Source organism: Saccoglossus kowalevskii, chromosome 6 (genome assembly GCF_978046115.1).
Source record: "Saccoglossus kowalevskii chromosome 6, keSacKowa6.1, whole genome shotgun sequence".
NCBI classification, from domain to species: domain Eukaryota; kingdom Metazoa; phylum Hemichordata; class Enteropneusta; family Harrimaniidae; genus Saccoglossus; species Saccoglossus kowalevskii.
Genome location: NC_140646.1, coordinates 20,041,449 through 20,056,804, shown reverse-complemented (window position 1 = coordinate 20,056,804; position 15,356 = coordinate 20,041,449). Strand labels below are relative to the sequence as shown.

The window sequence follows — 15,356 nt, the reverse complement described above, 5'->3', positions numbered from 1 at the left end:
TTGGGGCGGGGACCAGACTAGTTTTGGGTGTGAGGGTTTGTTTTTTGAAATTACATTTTTCCCATACCCCCTCATAATCCTAATTAAATATGACATACCCCACACCAGCAAAAAATGTTTGCCATTTCCATTAGAATTTAACTGTATTTGCCACAAACTCAATGCTGCTTTCGCATATATTTTTTTGTATTTAAACAATATGTTTATTTCGTTTCAATAATATAGACGTACAACACTAAATATTTCATTACATACTGGTATATGGAAAGAAAAATTAGGAGAAAAAACGTAAATAAATACAAATTTGTTGGTATAACAACTACATTTGCTTTTGTATATTTCAACATGCACTATTACTAATTATTAAAACTTGTGACAGAGACATGAATTCTATGAATCATGGCTACTTGGTGACAGGAACAAAGCCGAGAGAGACAAGACTGGTGACAGAGACTGGGATACTGGGACAGACAATATTGACAATAGCACAAGTTGTGACAGATATATCCATGACAAACATGCCGACAAAACTGGCGACTGACATCAGTGACAGTGATAAGAGTGGCAAGACTGCTGACAGAAAAATGGATGGTTTAAAATTGTAACGAACAGTGACATGTATTTTGTCTGAAAACTGTTTGCTTTAATGTATTCAAAGTTTCTTTTCTGAAAAGAGTACTGACACAATGCGTGTGATTCAAAATTTATGAAATCCTTTTTAACAAAATTATGAATCAATATATCGATTTTCAAATCTACCCCATTCCATATTAAAATTAAAACACATTGGAATGTGCAAATCTTCAACTATTAACCCAATGCTCAGTTATATATTAATTTAATGTAATTATTGCAAACCATTTTATCCCAATTTTCAGGTATCAGCTAATAATTATGATTAGGTAGATCCTGCTTTGGCCTTTGGTGACATTGACCACAGTTCATTTTAGGAAAATTTTTATTAAAATTTTGCGAAAATCTAAAAAATATTGCCATTCAACCGTTTTCTGAGAGTCTTATGACGACTCTCCGTCGTGACACTAGGTGGCGCCGTACGCAACATCATGAGAGGGACTACAGTCCACTATACACGCATCTGCGGTCCGGACTGCGGGCATAATGCGCCGCGCTAAACCACGGAACGTCAAGTTGAAAGCACTAATTGTAGAGCAACTGAAAATGTATTAATAAAATATTTACAAATAAATATATACAAGGATTCATAAATTTTTAATTTATTTCAACTTTGCATTGCGGGTATTGTGTTGTCGGCAAAATTTCCTTTAAGTTTGAACATATTCGGTAATTTAAATACATGATGTCATAATTTTACATCATGTGATATATTCTTTATGAGGTTACAGTGATAAACGGCTTCCACGACTCACCGATAGTTTTTCCACATATTGCAGTAAAAAAAGATTGATTGTAATTTTGAGTTTTAAGTAGTTCCAATAGTACGAAAAAAAACATCGAATCGTGCAATGATATCCATTTGTCTTGTAATTGTTGTGTGACGTAGCCCAATCTCCCAGGCTGAGTTCTAGATCTAACCGCAAGGAACTCTGGGAGGGAGAATGGTAGCACCCATTCCTCTAGCACGCCGACCACACATCACGATCACGTAGTGTACGAGATTTGTGTTATGCAAGGTTGTTAGCATTCTCATCCAGATGTATGTAATGCCGGGATGTAATGTTTACTACATTTGGACTCTCTTGGGATCACGTGACATCTAAATTACCGACATTTATTTATACTAGAAATTATTTGCATAATTTCGGATTGTCTTTACAGGAAATTCCACGATAAGTTATTATTTTGTTCCTCGGAGGCAGTTCCATGCAAACCTATATTTTTTAGAAAGCCAGATATGAAAAACAGACATGCATTCTCATAATATGTCAGTGATCGGGGTTCTAGAATACCTTAAACAGGGAACGTATGTATAATCACGGTTACTTCTTCTAGTAACCGTGGTAACCGTGCCTCCAGATAGTGGATGTGACGCGATAAATCCATGGATTGTCGACCTTTGCGGGAGTATACATCTTTGTCTCTGCTGTCGCAAGTTACTACAATAACAAACGGTCGTAATTATTAATACCAATTAACACCACGATATGTGCATGCCAGTGCCTGACCAAAGCAAATTAAAGTGAAGTTCAAATTCAAAGTTTCTCACATGACTACCATCATTGCATGCACCATATTTTTAAAAATACACTTATAAAACCGCTCCCGAAAGTTCAGGTATCACGCTAGTAATTTAATAATTTTTACATTATCTCATACGCATGCGTGAAGTCAGGCATGACGTGTTTTTCTTCAGTTAAAGCGGGAAGTCATGCGTCATGCGCATGCGTCAGATAGCCATAGCATGTCATTGTTTACAAACAAGCGTCTACCCATGAGCCTTTGCGTTTTTAGAGTGCGCTGTTATCGTCGCTTGGGACCCAATTCCCGCGCTTTTCACATTCTTGTGACGCGCGACACCCCATAACAACGAGATGTTTTTATAATTCAAAATGACGTAATTTACACGACGCATGATCCATCGTTTTGCATTAGCTAGTCATGATAGATATATCGGGTTGCGTCCCATGACAAGGCGGGAAATGTTGTTATGCGAAACTTCTGTTTTATTTGAATGTGTAGGAATGACTTTCTATATCGAGTACTCCTACGTGGTATGTTTGTTTATCGATGCGAGCAACTGCATTCTACGCGTATATAGAGTAAGATAGAGAATATGCAAGTGGCAAATGCCAAATGGGTACGGCATCGGGTAAAACGATTCTAGGGTTCTACTTGAGGCTTATTTAAAATGCCAACCGCTTTTGGGGACGGTGCGACTTTCCTAGAACTCAGGCTAAAGGGTGCATTTTTCAGATGTCATATTATTATTTTAAAATATGCCCTGCCGGATCGGACCGATACAACCACGCCCTCTCGTGGAGTTCAGTTCAATTGACTTTTCGGACAGGTGCCTTGAATTCACAGTTTTGCTCATCATCGTTCTAAAAGCATTACGAGACGACGATTTAGAGACTCCCCGGTAGTCATGGCGTACTCGATTACCGCGGTCGGTTTGATCTACACGGGGTGTGCTAATTGGCTAACCTGGGGGTCCAATCGCATCTTTGTTTGGTCGCCCCCATCGATGCGAAGCATTGCAACACAACGTTCTAACAGTCGAGCTATGTAAACTCACCATGTGCAACTTGAACAAATACAGGATGAACTATTTTGTGATATTCTAGAAATTGTGCACGATTTCAGTTACTATTTACATTAGAAGTGTTTATTTTATAAAGCGCATTACTTGTGTATATTCGTACGATAAACTTCGTGTAGTGTTACAACGAACGTCACACGAAGTATGTAGAAAGTTATCTCATATTTTGTCTACATGTTAATGCAGGTTCCTATTATTTGATAATTGAAGCATCACTTATTGGACGAGGTATTCAGATTTTAGAACAAATGTGTCACTTCACGTATAGGATCGAAATGTTTAGTATAGGTATAAAACAATATTACATAGTTTATAGTTCTAAGAACTTTGAAAAAAATGAAACACACCTCGATCCATATGCATATGTGTTTGCATAATTATAGAAACCTCAAGATCAATGCATATGGTAAAAACTATATAATTATTTTTTTCTATCACGTGAAAACAATCGCCGATCGAGCTGACATCCGCAGTGCGCATGTAATTCCAATCGCGAATCAGGTCATCTAACTGACAACTACCCCGGCAATTGCCAACGGCCCACTGCACCACGCACCACCACCTCTAACGTGACGGGTTGTCGAAATTTGCATACGTAATAATAATGTTAATTACGAATAACAACCATGAGTGACATCTCAACAAAGACTCCAAGGACGAATAAGACGACTGAGTGAAGTGAAGAATTATTTTTTCTAGAATGGTGGTAGACTCTAAGATGGTATATACATGTAACACGTTGCGAATCGTGGCAGCGCTCCTGGTTGCGCAGTTTGTGCAGAACGGTGAGTATTTTTCAACTTCCTCACTATATAAAAACAAACACAAAATTATATCATAATATAATATGAGTTTGGACGTATTTGATAGGCGATCAAGTTAAATGTGAGATCACACGCTACATTAATTTCACATAGCCTTGTTGTGGTGATTAACTCAGTTCAGTGAACGCACAGTACAGATAGTGTATAACTCAATTACAGAGACAAACTTGTCATCGTAGAACATACAACATAACATACGGTACACGTGTTTCCAATCATCGACACCACCTCATTACGACGTAAAACAGGGAGAGTGACCAATTAATATGGGTGTAAATCTCGGCCTTTTCAGCGTAATGCTACTGTTAATATATAGGGAGCTCCGATCGATGGGTGACCACCGAGCTATATAATGAATGTCGTATACAACCCGTATAGAATGACATCAACGGAATGATGATTGCATTTTCAACAGAGAAAACATGTCGTCATTGAATATCTGTATTTTGGGTGAGATTACCCCCACTACCCGAGGCAGGCCGGGGTTGAGATTGGTGTTTGGGGCTTGGTGGTTGGTGATGATGCTGGTAATTCCTTACCGCTGCGTTATCACACTGAATTATTCGCAACTTGTTCTATGGATCACAATTCTTATATTTTCCGCAAAGTGTAAGTCAAGACTGCGAATCAAAGACACGCGAGTCAAACAAACTACTAGTATGTGTACTATAACACACTGAGCCAGGAATGACAATACTCAAATAGGTTGCAAACATTCTTAAAATCGTAAAGGAATACAACATTTTAAGTTCGATAGATTATTCTTTTCAACTGTTTGATGAAGAAACCACTTTCACTATTGATGCGTCTACTTCCATCAAACACTGTGAGTGTCGAGGGGTGGGACAAAGTTTACCAAAATATATGTAAGTTTGTCTCTGAGCTCAATTTGATAGAAAAAAACGTGGATGAGCCACGAGAGCTAACAAGTTTTGTGATGTACGTTTTATGTTGACCTCGGCACAGTTTAATAGTTCATTGTAATGTAATACTTCAGTCAGCTCTCACTCGAATTCATAATTATAAACTTAACCAGAACCTCGGTATATTTAGTAGTCAGTGACGTCAGATATATTAGAGGGCGGCGCTGGAAACTAAATTCAAAGGTGAACAGGATCACCATTATAGCGTTCGTAAACTTAATGGTCGCTCATTAGCTACCGTTGTTTGTATTAATACGACATACGATGAGAGCAAAACGGCCCACAATGAGCTTCGTTAAGTTTTCTGGCAATTTTCACAACTTTAGCAACGGTTGATATAAACGACCTTCTCTAATCGGTCAAGAAGCCCGTCCGTAAATTACTTAGTAATTAAATGGGACGTTCAATAGAGTTAATTATAAACGTATAGTAAAAGGTCATATTTCAATTTACGGCGCCGGCCCGTGACGTAACTTCATTCCAAGCGACAAGTGGGGCTATATATCAGAAGGTGATTGCAAATATATGTAATAGGTCGGTCTGAAAATAGATGCTTAATTTGAACTGCGGCACGTTCTTCATCACGGTGACGTCGCCTGCTGGATACCGATTAACCGACGTCGGTTGTTGTCTTTTTTAATTATTGGCATACAGCCGATGGCAACATAGCGTGTTTTGTTGCGTTGTACGCGCGCGTGCGAGGACGCGTGTAATGTACATGTTATCAATACTATGTATTTAAGTATTGTTATTTATCGCCAAAGCAGTTCGTTTTAACGAACCGCGGTTCATATGAATTAGCACAGTTGCCACAGGCAAACAATGCAGCATCCTTGGTGTGCGCGTGCATCAGAAGTCAGTACGTATACACAACGACCACATAGCACCGTTTGCGTGCGCGTGCAAGCAAGTTTCCTGCAGTGTGCACGTACACGGAACGATCACGATATTCTGCCCTCGGTTTTATATCGCGTACATGTGTATCCCGTTGACGAATTAAGGTAGAAACCTGCCTATAAATTCGGGAAAGTCATAAATCACGTGACAATATTCATTTTCGCAAAATACGGAAGTAAAATTTATTGCAACATAAATAAATTCCGGCTATTTTCGTGAGTATGTTCCTACATTATGACATATAGGTAGAGAGTCCTCTCATTCGGCTTCTAGATCCCAAACGCGACCTACATCATCGAAGAAGTCACACCACGTACGCCATACAGTATAGCATGGTGTGCTATGTCAGCTACAGTATATACATGCATATGGTATGAACAGTTAGTTTTTTTTTATTAAAATCCTGTCGCTGTGAGTGTCCATGGGTAATAATCGAACCTAGGATGCACGGCGGCCTCGTGAAAAGCAAACTTTGAATTCAATAAATTGTTGGCAAGCTATAGTGTCTGCAGCTACGACGTGATATCGTTCGACCTATGTTTTACAGCCCTATATATAGGAATAGTCTAAAGAGTGTGTCGACCGTTCAACCAATGATGATAGCGCTGACATTCCAAGATTAAGCGGCATCTTTCGAATATTGTCAATTTAAGATATTCACAGCCAATGTATTAATGTATTAATATTTTAATTTACCCAAAATTTAATAAGTTAGTATATGTAGATAGACTACGCCATTACAGCATATTTTAAAGAATATTTTAGAGGGATGTTTTTACATATTTATGTTTAGGTAGGGTAATTTTTTTTGCTAATAGGGACATATGTCAGGGACTCATTAAGAGACGCCATTATTGATAAAACGGGGACTATCAGTTGTTCTTGGCATTGCATTACATCGTATTACATAGTAATACATTACACCACTAGATCGCATATTACATTACATTACATTACGTTACATTACGTTACATTACATTACATTACACTACATTATATTGCATTACATTACATTGCATTACTGATTCCCAGTTGTTATTCGGAAATGTGTATGCACGTGACAGGCATCAAATAATTTCGCATTTATGCAAATTAAGAAGAATTTCGCGCGAAAGTGGTTGTAAGTGCTGAGGGGTCGATCGACGTTGATTCGCTTACGATGAGCAGGATTATGCAATTTTTCAGGCACTTTATTATACCAGCCGTCATTTTGGATCAGTTTATATTGCTTTTGTATTACCGGCGTCCAAGTTACTTTTGAAAGTCGAGATTTGTTGGTTGATATACACACACTCAGATTGTCAATATTATTGTTTTATTAAACTGTCATTTCTTTCCACGTTGGACTAAATCTCAAACAAATTAATATGACAAAAAATGCTACGGCTGGTTCAGTGTAATACATACCACGAAATTGAAAAAAAAACTGTAATTTATAACACATTGGTCCCTATACGTATATATATCTCCGGGGAACAACATACCAATATTCCTATTCAACTTGTTAAAACTGAAGAAAACAGATTATATAATCCACCCAACTACTCAGGCTTCAAGTTTTGTCGCGAGCACACTGATGAACTCCGAAACACGTCTATAGTATGATTATTTTGCGCTTTGATTATTACTTTTTTAGTGGATAACATTTCGGAGTAAAATCGTGGTTTATAATTGTACACCCACTCCAATTGCATATACTTGGCCTATCTTGTCGTTTACAACACCGCCTCAGAATTTAGGCTCAAATCACCTCAGGCTGGACACGACATGATAATTTTGCATTATAACATCCTAACGTTTTGTCATAAATCCAGGCTTATCACAGACAATATTGGTGACAAATGACGAGGAACACATGGAATTTCTTTTCCCGAGTTTCGGCGGTGAACCTCCTCCTTTACACGGTTTACCGCCTTTAGCGACGCACGAAAACGCCCACACTACTACACCCAGGCAGCAAACAATCGATGCGGGAAACATGGCGCCCTCTTCGGGTGAAAATACTCAGCCTGGAGCACAAACTGAAAAAGATGGCAGCCCGCCAACACGTGTCGGGTATGACAGCGACACTACGTTAATCACGAATGAATCGCCACGTGTTGTGACGGTAGACTCAAGTCGTGCAGGTAGATAATTTTCAACCTTTGTTACTCATTTTTTTTAAAAAAATGATAAATTACGCCAGTCAAAGTTGTAATCGATAAACTTAATTACTGAACTGGTGGAATAACTTGAAACAAAGTTAGCTGAAACTAGAATAGCGACACGAAGCCCCCAACGACAGCCTCAACTGATGCGGGTGCAGCGGGCGATTAGTTACGTCAGGAAGAAAGGGGTATTGTGCCGTTTACATTTTTTAAATTTCTATAATGTTGTTTGAAAGTGATACGACCCATATGTTCTTTTACTAATATGTAACCATAACATTTATTGTGAGTTGCATGTATTCATTATTCACTTAAAGCGGGAGGGTCGTCATCTGCGCACGCGTGGGAATTCAGTCCCAAACGATGGTAACAACACATGCTAAGAACGCAAAGGCTCATGGGTAGACGCTTGTTTGTAAACAATGACACGCTATGGCCACCTGACGCATGCTTAGGTGACGACTCCCCCGCTTTGACTACTAGTATCTTCCATAACCAAGAGAAACGGCCTGAAGCGCTGGAAGTTTTGCCATCATGACCCATATATGCATTGACCATAATTCAACGCGGTCATAGTAAATAACTGTTTGTATTATAAATTGTTAATAGGCGGTTGCAACTCTGACTTTGCATGTTTTTGTAGCACATTTGCAATATGGCGTTGCCATTTTTTTCCAAATAATTATTTGGAAATATATAATTATCCCCATACGTAAATACTACATTAAAACTTCCCTTCACTAACTGCCTTTTAACTTCTAACAGTCCTCGTTCCACTTCGTGTTTAATATGGGTCTCATGATTCTTACACATGGATTATTCAAATAAAAATGGTAAATTCTGATCAAATGCATTTCTCGATTAAAAAAAACTTAAGAGCTTGACCATTACACACCATGTGGGTTGGGGGAAAGGTAGAACTTTTGTGCAAATTATTCTTTTCCTTCACTTGGTTTTGGGACAGTTTTTTTCCCTCTGGATAATGTTGTTGTAAATGTTTGTTTGTTATTTTCTTTCAACCGTGTGTGCGATTTTTTGTATCAGTACATTTTAGGCACGAGTTTTTTTTTTTTATAAATATATTTTTTCCTGTAGAATTTGTAAAACAAAATTATGAATTTTTGTTGAAATCCACCCGAGTTTCTAATGATCATCACCTAACTCCAGTTCAATATTTCGTTACAGGTTCAACGCACATTGGTTTTGCCAATTTTTGGGTCACTTTACTTGTAACTATAGCAACATGGTCGCTGCAACAATTGTGATGGATTAATTATTGACGTGATGTGATAATCACGTGACTTGACAGACGAAGTTTTTGCAGTAAATATTCACTGGTACGAACGCACGAACAATATATGTGCTGACGTCATTGAATATAGTTAAAACGCGAACTGGCTCGGGGACATCGTATACAAGACGAAGATCATTGCCCAGTTATCGTTGTCACGCACTCGACAATCCCAATTTCATTATGGGCAGAGAATTCGTCGAGTGTATATCGCAGTTATTTCATTAATTTTGTAGTTTTACCATGTCACGCTCAGGAAGCATTTCAAGAAGAACTTTCACAAAGAAGATTATTTTCGTTCAAAGTCTGCCACGCCACCACTCACACCTTCTGTTGTTTTCATGCCCGAGGAGTGACATCACATCTTTGGTATCAATTACGTGCATACTCATAGTCGGTAGGTATATGTTGTCAGGACGTCCAGCCTGAGCAGGCGTTAAAGTTGTTGTTAGATCGTCCAGGCGTTATCGAGGCAGTAGTTAGGTGACACAAAGTTTATATGGTTGTACGTGATAGAGTTAACGGTTAGATGGCCCAGATGTTATAGGGTAGTAGTCAGGTGGCTCTTTTCACCACCAGTTTTTTCTGCCCAAAGTTTTCTGCACTTTTTTCTTATATTCTGCAATATTTCTGGAAATGAACTGTTATTTTGGAGCCGACCGACAATATGTGAGTCAATTTTCAGTTTTTACTCAAAAAAAAATTAGCTATTTTTGTCCCAATCTTCTGAAGGAAAGTGCAGACTATAAATGGGAATATTTGTGATGAAAAGGCTAAGTGACAACAGACGTTATGAAGCTCGTTGTTAAGTAGCCCAGACGTTATATGGAGGTATTAATTAGGTGGCCCAGTCGTTATGAAGCTAGTTGTTAAGTGGCCCAGACGTTATATGGGGTATTAATTAGGTGGCCCAGTCGTTATGAAGCTAGTTGTTAAGTGGCCCATACATTATATGGGGTATTAATTAGGTGGCCAAGTCGTTATGAAGCTAGTTGTTAAGTAGCCCAGATTTTATATGGGGTATTAATTAGGTGGCCCAGTCGTTATGAAGCTAGTTGTTAAATGGCCCAGACGTTATATGGGGTATTAATTAGGTGGCCCAGTCGTTATGAAGCTAGTTGTTAAGTGGCCCAGACGTTATATGGGGCAGTGATGGGGTATTAATTAGGTGGCCCAGTCGTTATGAAACTAGTTGTTAAATGGCCCAGACATTATATAGGGTATTAATTAGGTGACCCAGTCGTTATGGAGCTAGTTGTTAAATGGCCCAGACATTATATGGGGTATTAATTAGGTGGCCCAGACGTTATGGAGCTAGTTGTTAAGTGGCCCAGACATTATATGGGGTATTAGTTAGGTGGCCCAGACGTTATGGAGCTAGTTGTTAAGTGGCCCAGACATTATATGGGGTATTAATTAGGTGGCCCAGTCGTTATGAAGCTAGTTGTTAAGCCCATAGATATTATGATACCATGAGGTTGGCCAGGGGTTAAGAATACGGTCAGTAGGTAGTCCAGAGGTGCTATGAAAATAGTAGTAAGGTGGCCCGGGGGCTATAGGTTGTGCATGCATCATGGGTAGTAGTTAGGTGGCCTAGGCACTGTTGAGATAAATATTACGTGGCCTAGGCACCACAGAATCATTACATGTGGCATATTTACAAGTAAGCGCTGTACGATACAGCTTTTTTTTTATTTTTAGTAATTTAGTGTGAGCAATATTAATTTCTCGATGCCAAATACATTTAATGAAATTATCTAATAACTTTCTCAATTGTGTATTCGGTTTGGAAAAAAATATTGCACCCTGATTAAATGTTTCTTATTTAATTGGTTCTTTAGAAAATAAATATATATATGGTACATAAAAAATGGTGTGCACATACTGTGATTTATATACTAGTACTTTAATTTTTTCTTTGGGTGAGAAATACAAGTTTGAATCTGGCGCACAGGTTTCAAGTCCGGCACTGTGAGTCGTATAAGGGTTATGGGCTGGTGCTCATTGGGAGTGCTATCAGGTGATTAAGATATTGAGTGAATGAATAGAACATACAAATAACACCAAACACCAAGAACTCGTGTATCCATTAACAAGAGGTAGACTGATTTATATAAGTTTAAACAGTGAATATTTATTAGTTTTTTTTATGTATTATTACATTTATGATCATTGCTCATATATCACATATAAAATTGCAGAAAAGGTTGAGGGAGATTGTTTAGTTTTTCCTCTTGCGTCCTCGCTTGCGTGTTTTCTTCTCCAAGATTTTCTGACCACGATTCTTGATGTCCTCGCGTGTAAGCGTGTCTTCGTTATCCTGGCTGTCATAGTCCAATCCACCTAAAAAAAAAACGATAATTAACATATAAGTGTACAGCCTAAACGTCCAACACAATTATTTGATGTTTGCATGTGCCTGTATTGAAGCGGAGGAATCGTCACCTGCGCATGCGTCAGATGACCATAGCGTGTCATTGTTTATAAACAAGCGTCTACCCATGAGCCATTGTGTTTTTAGCGTGTGTTATCGTCGCTTGGCACTCAATTCCCATGAGTGCGCTGTTGACGACCCTCCCGCTTTAAAACATGTTGATAGTGTACTCCGATATCAACTTACTTGTTACGTAGGTTTCTTCTTCCTGAATTTGAATCCTAACATTTTCTGCTGGTAGAATGTTTTCCATGTATTCTTGGAACTGAATGAAAGAAAGGGTACAATTTTAGTACCGTGTGATGGATCGCTTCACAGTTTAGAATAACAACAATATTATGTAGACAAAGAGTGAGTATATAATCGACTGTACCTCTATACCGGCAAGGATTTTCCTTACGATGTTGCTATCTTTTAGCTTCAATAAATCCAACAAGATCTGCAGCTTCTTCTCAATGAGACCTAGTTGATCCAAGGCATCACCATCCACAGCGTAACTCCTTTGGGGCTAAAATAATCATAAACATACATTAATACTCAGTTTCCTAGGCAACTTCGCACACTGAAGCGTCACACAAAGTCGAAGAATACTTGTACTGTTTTATGATGGGAACATACTTACTGGTGGAAGTTTAACGGATAGTAGTTTGTGATAAAGAGATTCAACACCTGTGCAGGTTTTCACCATGACTTGCTCTTTTCTTGTCAAGTCTTCACTCACTACTTGGGATCTCTTCATTTCGTCCACTAAACGATTCTCCATTTTATTGACAAGAGTCTGACTACTAAAATGTGAATGAACAATGATTTATAGATAAATTATGTTGATGTTCCCAAGTAAAAACAACCAAACATTGACTCTTCTAAAAATCTAGAGTTTACACATTTTTGATGAATGTTATTTTTACTCACTTTACTGTTTTCCGCTCTCCTGAATATTTCATACTCTCAAATTCTTTTAGAATATTTGCTTTTCGTGTTTTCAGAAGAACGAGTTGTTTCGCTAAGAATTCCGTCTGTTCCTGTAGATGTGTGCTTGTATTCTGTTGGTCCACTACACGATGTAATATGTCCTGCAATACAAATCATACACTTATCATTTTTATTTGTCTGAGAAGATGGTTGTATTTAAAATAATAATTTTTTTAGTGAATTGGAAATTATCAAAATATAGGCACGAACACAAACCTCAACATCGGAGATGGATATAGCATCCATGATTGATCGTACGGAGTCCTCATATTCAAAGATTTTCACCAAGTTGTCTTTGTCAATTCTGGACTGCATGCGAGGATCTGTGTTTTTAAATAAACAGAATGACAAGACAAATCATTAAGAAACACATATACTATGAAAGTATAGACAACTAAGGAAGCTGATGATGCTAGAGCAACAAAAGACTTACCATTTGTGTCATCCATAGTTTGCAATGTGGCACGCACGACTCGCTTCTCAGCCTTTTCCGCGATGTCCTTTTGTTTTTCGGCCTGTTTCTTCATTGTATTCAGGGCCTTGTCACGTGTTCTCTTGGCTCCAAAGATTTCCTGCTCGAATTTGGCCAGTTTAGACTTGATAGTTTCTTTTCCAGCAAGAGCGTCCCTGTGGATTTCTTTCATCTCAGCTAGTTCCATTTTTTGCTCCACAATTGCAGACTCTAATTTATTCAGATGATCCGGAAATGCTAAACTCTCCTGTAGTGGGGGGGGGGGGGGGGGCAAGTGAAAACCTGAGTTAGTATCACGCATCAATTGACACGAATCTGATTATAATATAATAGTTGTGGCGTTATTTTGTTAGTTGCTTCTGCTTTTCATTATTTTTGGTATCACTTTGTTTTTCTGGTCTGCTCAAAAAATCCTGGCATAAAACATCACAAGATCTCTGTAAACTGATGGGGATTTCGTGATCAGGGAGAAGAAGTAAAGTGTATAAGATCAGATTGCCATTGATAGTTTTCCCTATCAGAAGAATGCACCAGGCCTACCTTTTCTAAAGATTTCATGACATGTTTATAGTTGACCTGGACTTTCACGGCTGTGTCAATCTTGATTTTGGCCTTGTCTATGCTGTTCTCCAATGTTCGAATTTGCTGTGGTGAAAATAAAAGAATAATTAGTAAACACGCATTGTATGACATTATCCGAGAATAACACCAAGTTCACAAATTGGCTGAATCCGAAAGGGCATTTTCGTCGTCCCACCTGTTGGTATACTTTTTCTTCAGTCACAGCGCCATCGCTCTCCAGTTTCTCATTACGCGAGTACAGTACTTTGAGGTTTGTTATCTCAGCTTCGGTCTTCTCACGTTTATGTTTGAGTTCGTTCAACAGTTTGGCTTTCTCGCACATCTTCTGATCCATTATTGAAATCGCTTGCTACGAGAAAAGTAGAGTAATATGTATAACTTAACTGTGGTGCAGTGAATGCATATTTTGGTTCAAAGCGAGATTACAATATATATGCTTACTGGAGCGCTGGATCTTCGCAGGGAGAGGCGTTCTCGACGACGATTAGTTAATGTATTTCCAATGACCTTCTCGTCTTCCTGAGAACAGAAACAATACAGTTGTTTACGCTTTGTTAATAACCATGTACAATAAATAAATAAATAAATAAATAAATAAATAAATAAATAAATAAATAAATTACATTAATACTATTCGACAGTTCGACACGCTTCTCTTTACATTGTTTTCTTAGGTGAATAATGCAGTCTTCGTTTTGTTTCTTGGCTATTTGAGAACATTCGAAGTACGCCCTGTGATCACGTTCTGAAAAAAAATATTAAAATAAACTCATTGTTATGGTAGTGACCGTCTGCCAGAGTTATATACACCTGTAGATGGCGCAATGCATAGCGTGATGTGACTGTTCGACACTGACTGCGCGTTGGAATAACATTCATCGGTGACGTCACAGACGCCACAGAGAACGCGTGTATGAAAATAGAACGCGCGCCAGCTCGTCGACAAACCATGCAATCATTTCAGTACGTAAACTTACGACGTGTGCCGCGAAAACTCTTGAAAATAAATTCATATCACTATGTATGTCATGCCAGTCCCTCTTTTTCTATTCCCCTTTCAAAATCATAAACATTGGATACATAGTATCGGTTAAAACTGCAGACGTTAAAATTTGCCGAAAGCAAATCAACCGAGTCGACTCCAGACAAGACGATGAGTGAATGTGTGCTGACTAAAATTAAAAAACTTACCTTTGAGGGCGAGCTTGTTCCTAAGTTCATCAATGTGATCTTGCAGTGACCAGCCAGTGTACGACATTTTGCTTGTTGGCGCTAAAGGAATTTCAAGAAAAATCAAACGAGTGTATAATGAAATATGCTGAAATGTGAATATCTTGAAAAAAAAAAAACACCGTACTTGCATATATTGTAATAATCGAGTTGAGAGATAAATATAAATGATTGTATCTTTACCTTTGGTGAGATGAAATGCGAAAAAATTGCAGAGAGCGAAGATGTACGTCTTGTCACTACAGTACGTTGTCCTGGAATGAAGAAGCGTAGTCCGCTATGTTACTACAACAATGAATGCGCGTTCTGGAACGCTGTGTGAAGTAACGCGATTTCACGCGGGATT

The 15,356-nt window shown here is 38.4% G+C and overlaps 2 protein-coding genes across 2 annotated transcripts; one reads left to right on the top strand and one right to left on the bottom strand.

Moving 5' to 3' along the window:
- Window positions 1–3,938: 3,938 nt before the first annotated feature.
- LOC146741869 (uncharacterized) lies at window positions 3,939–11,191 on the top strand. The gene is made up of 3 exons (XM_085500786.1): window positions 3,939–4,023; window positions 7,697–8,008; window positions 9,215–11,191. Exons 1-3 carry the CDS (start codon window positions 3,939–3,941, stop codon window positions 9,292–9,294), a joined length of 477 nt encoding a protein of 158 aa, XP_085356912.1. The 3' UTR covers window positions 9,295–11,191.
- A 243-nt stretch (window positions 11,192–11,434) lies between these two features.
- LOC102805762 (outer dynein arm-docking complex subunit 3-like) lies at window positions 11,435–15,038 on the bottom strand. The gene is made up of 12 exons (XM_006816384.3): window positions 14,972–15,038; window positions 14,404–14,525; window positions 14,222–14,299; window positions 13,956–14,129; window positions 13,739–13,843; window positions 13,160–13,445; window positions 12,943–13,049; window positions 12,667–12,827; window positions 12,377–12,539; window positions 12,128–12,262; window positions 11,941–12,019; window positions 11,435–11,663 (listed from the first exon to the last, which is right to left on the bottom strand). The coding sequence occupies exons 1-12, from the start codon at window positions 15,036–15,038 to the stop codon at window positions 11,542–11,544; spliced, it is 1,599 nt and encodes a 532-aa protein (XP_006816447.3). The 3' UTR covers window positions 11,435–11,541.
- Window positions 15,039–15,356: the final 318 nt, after the last annotated feature.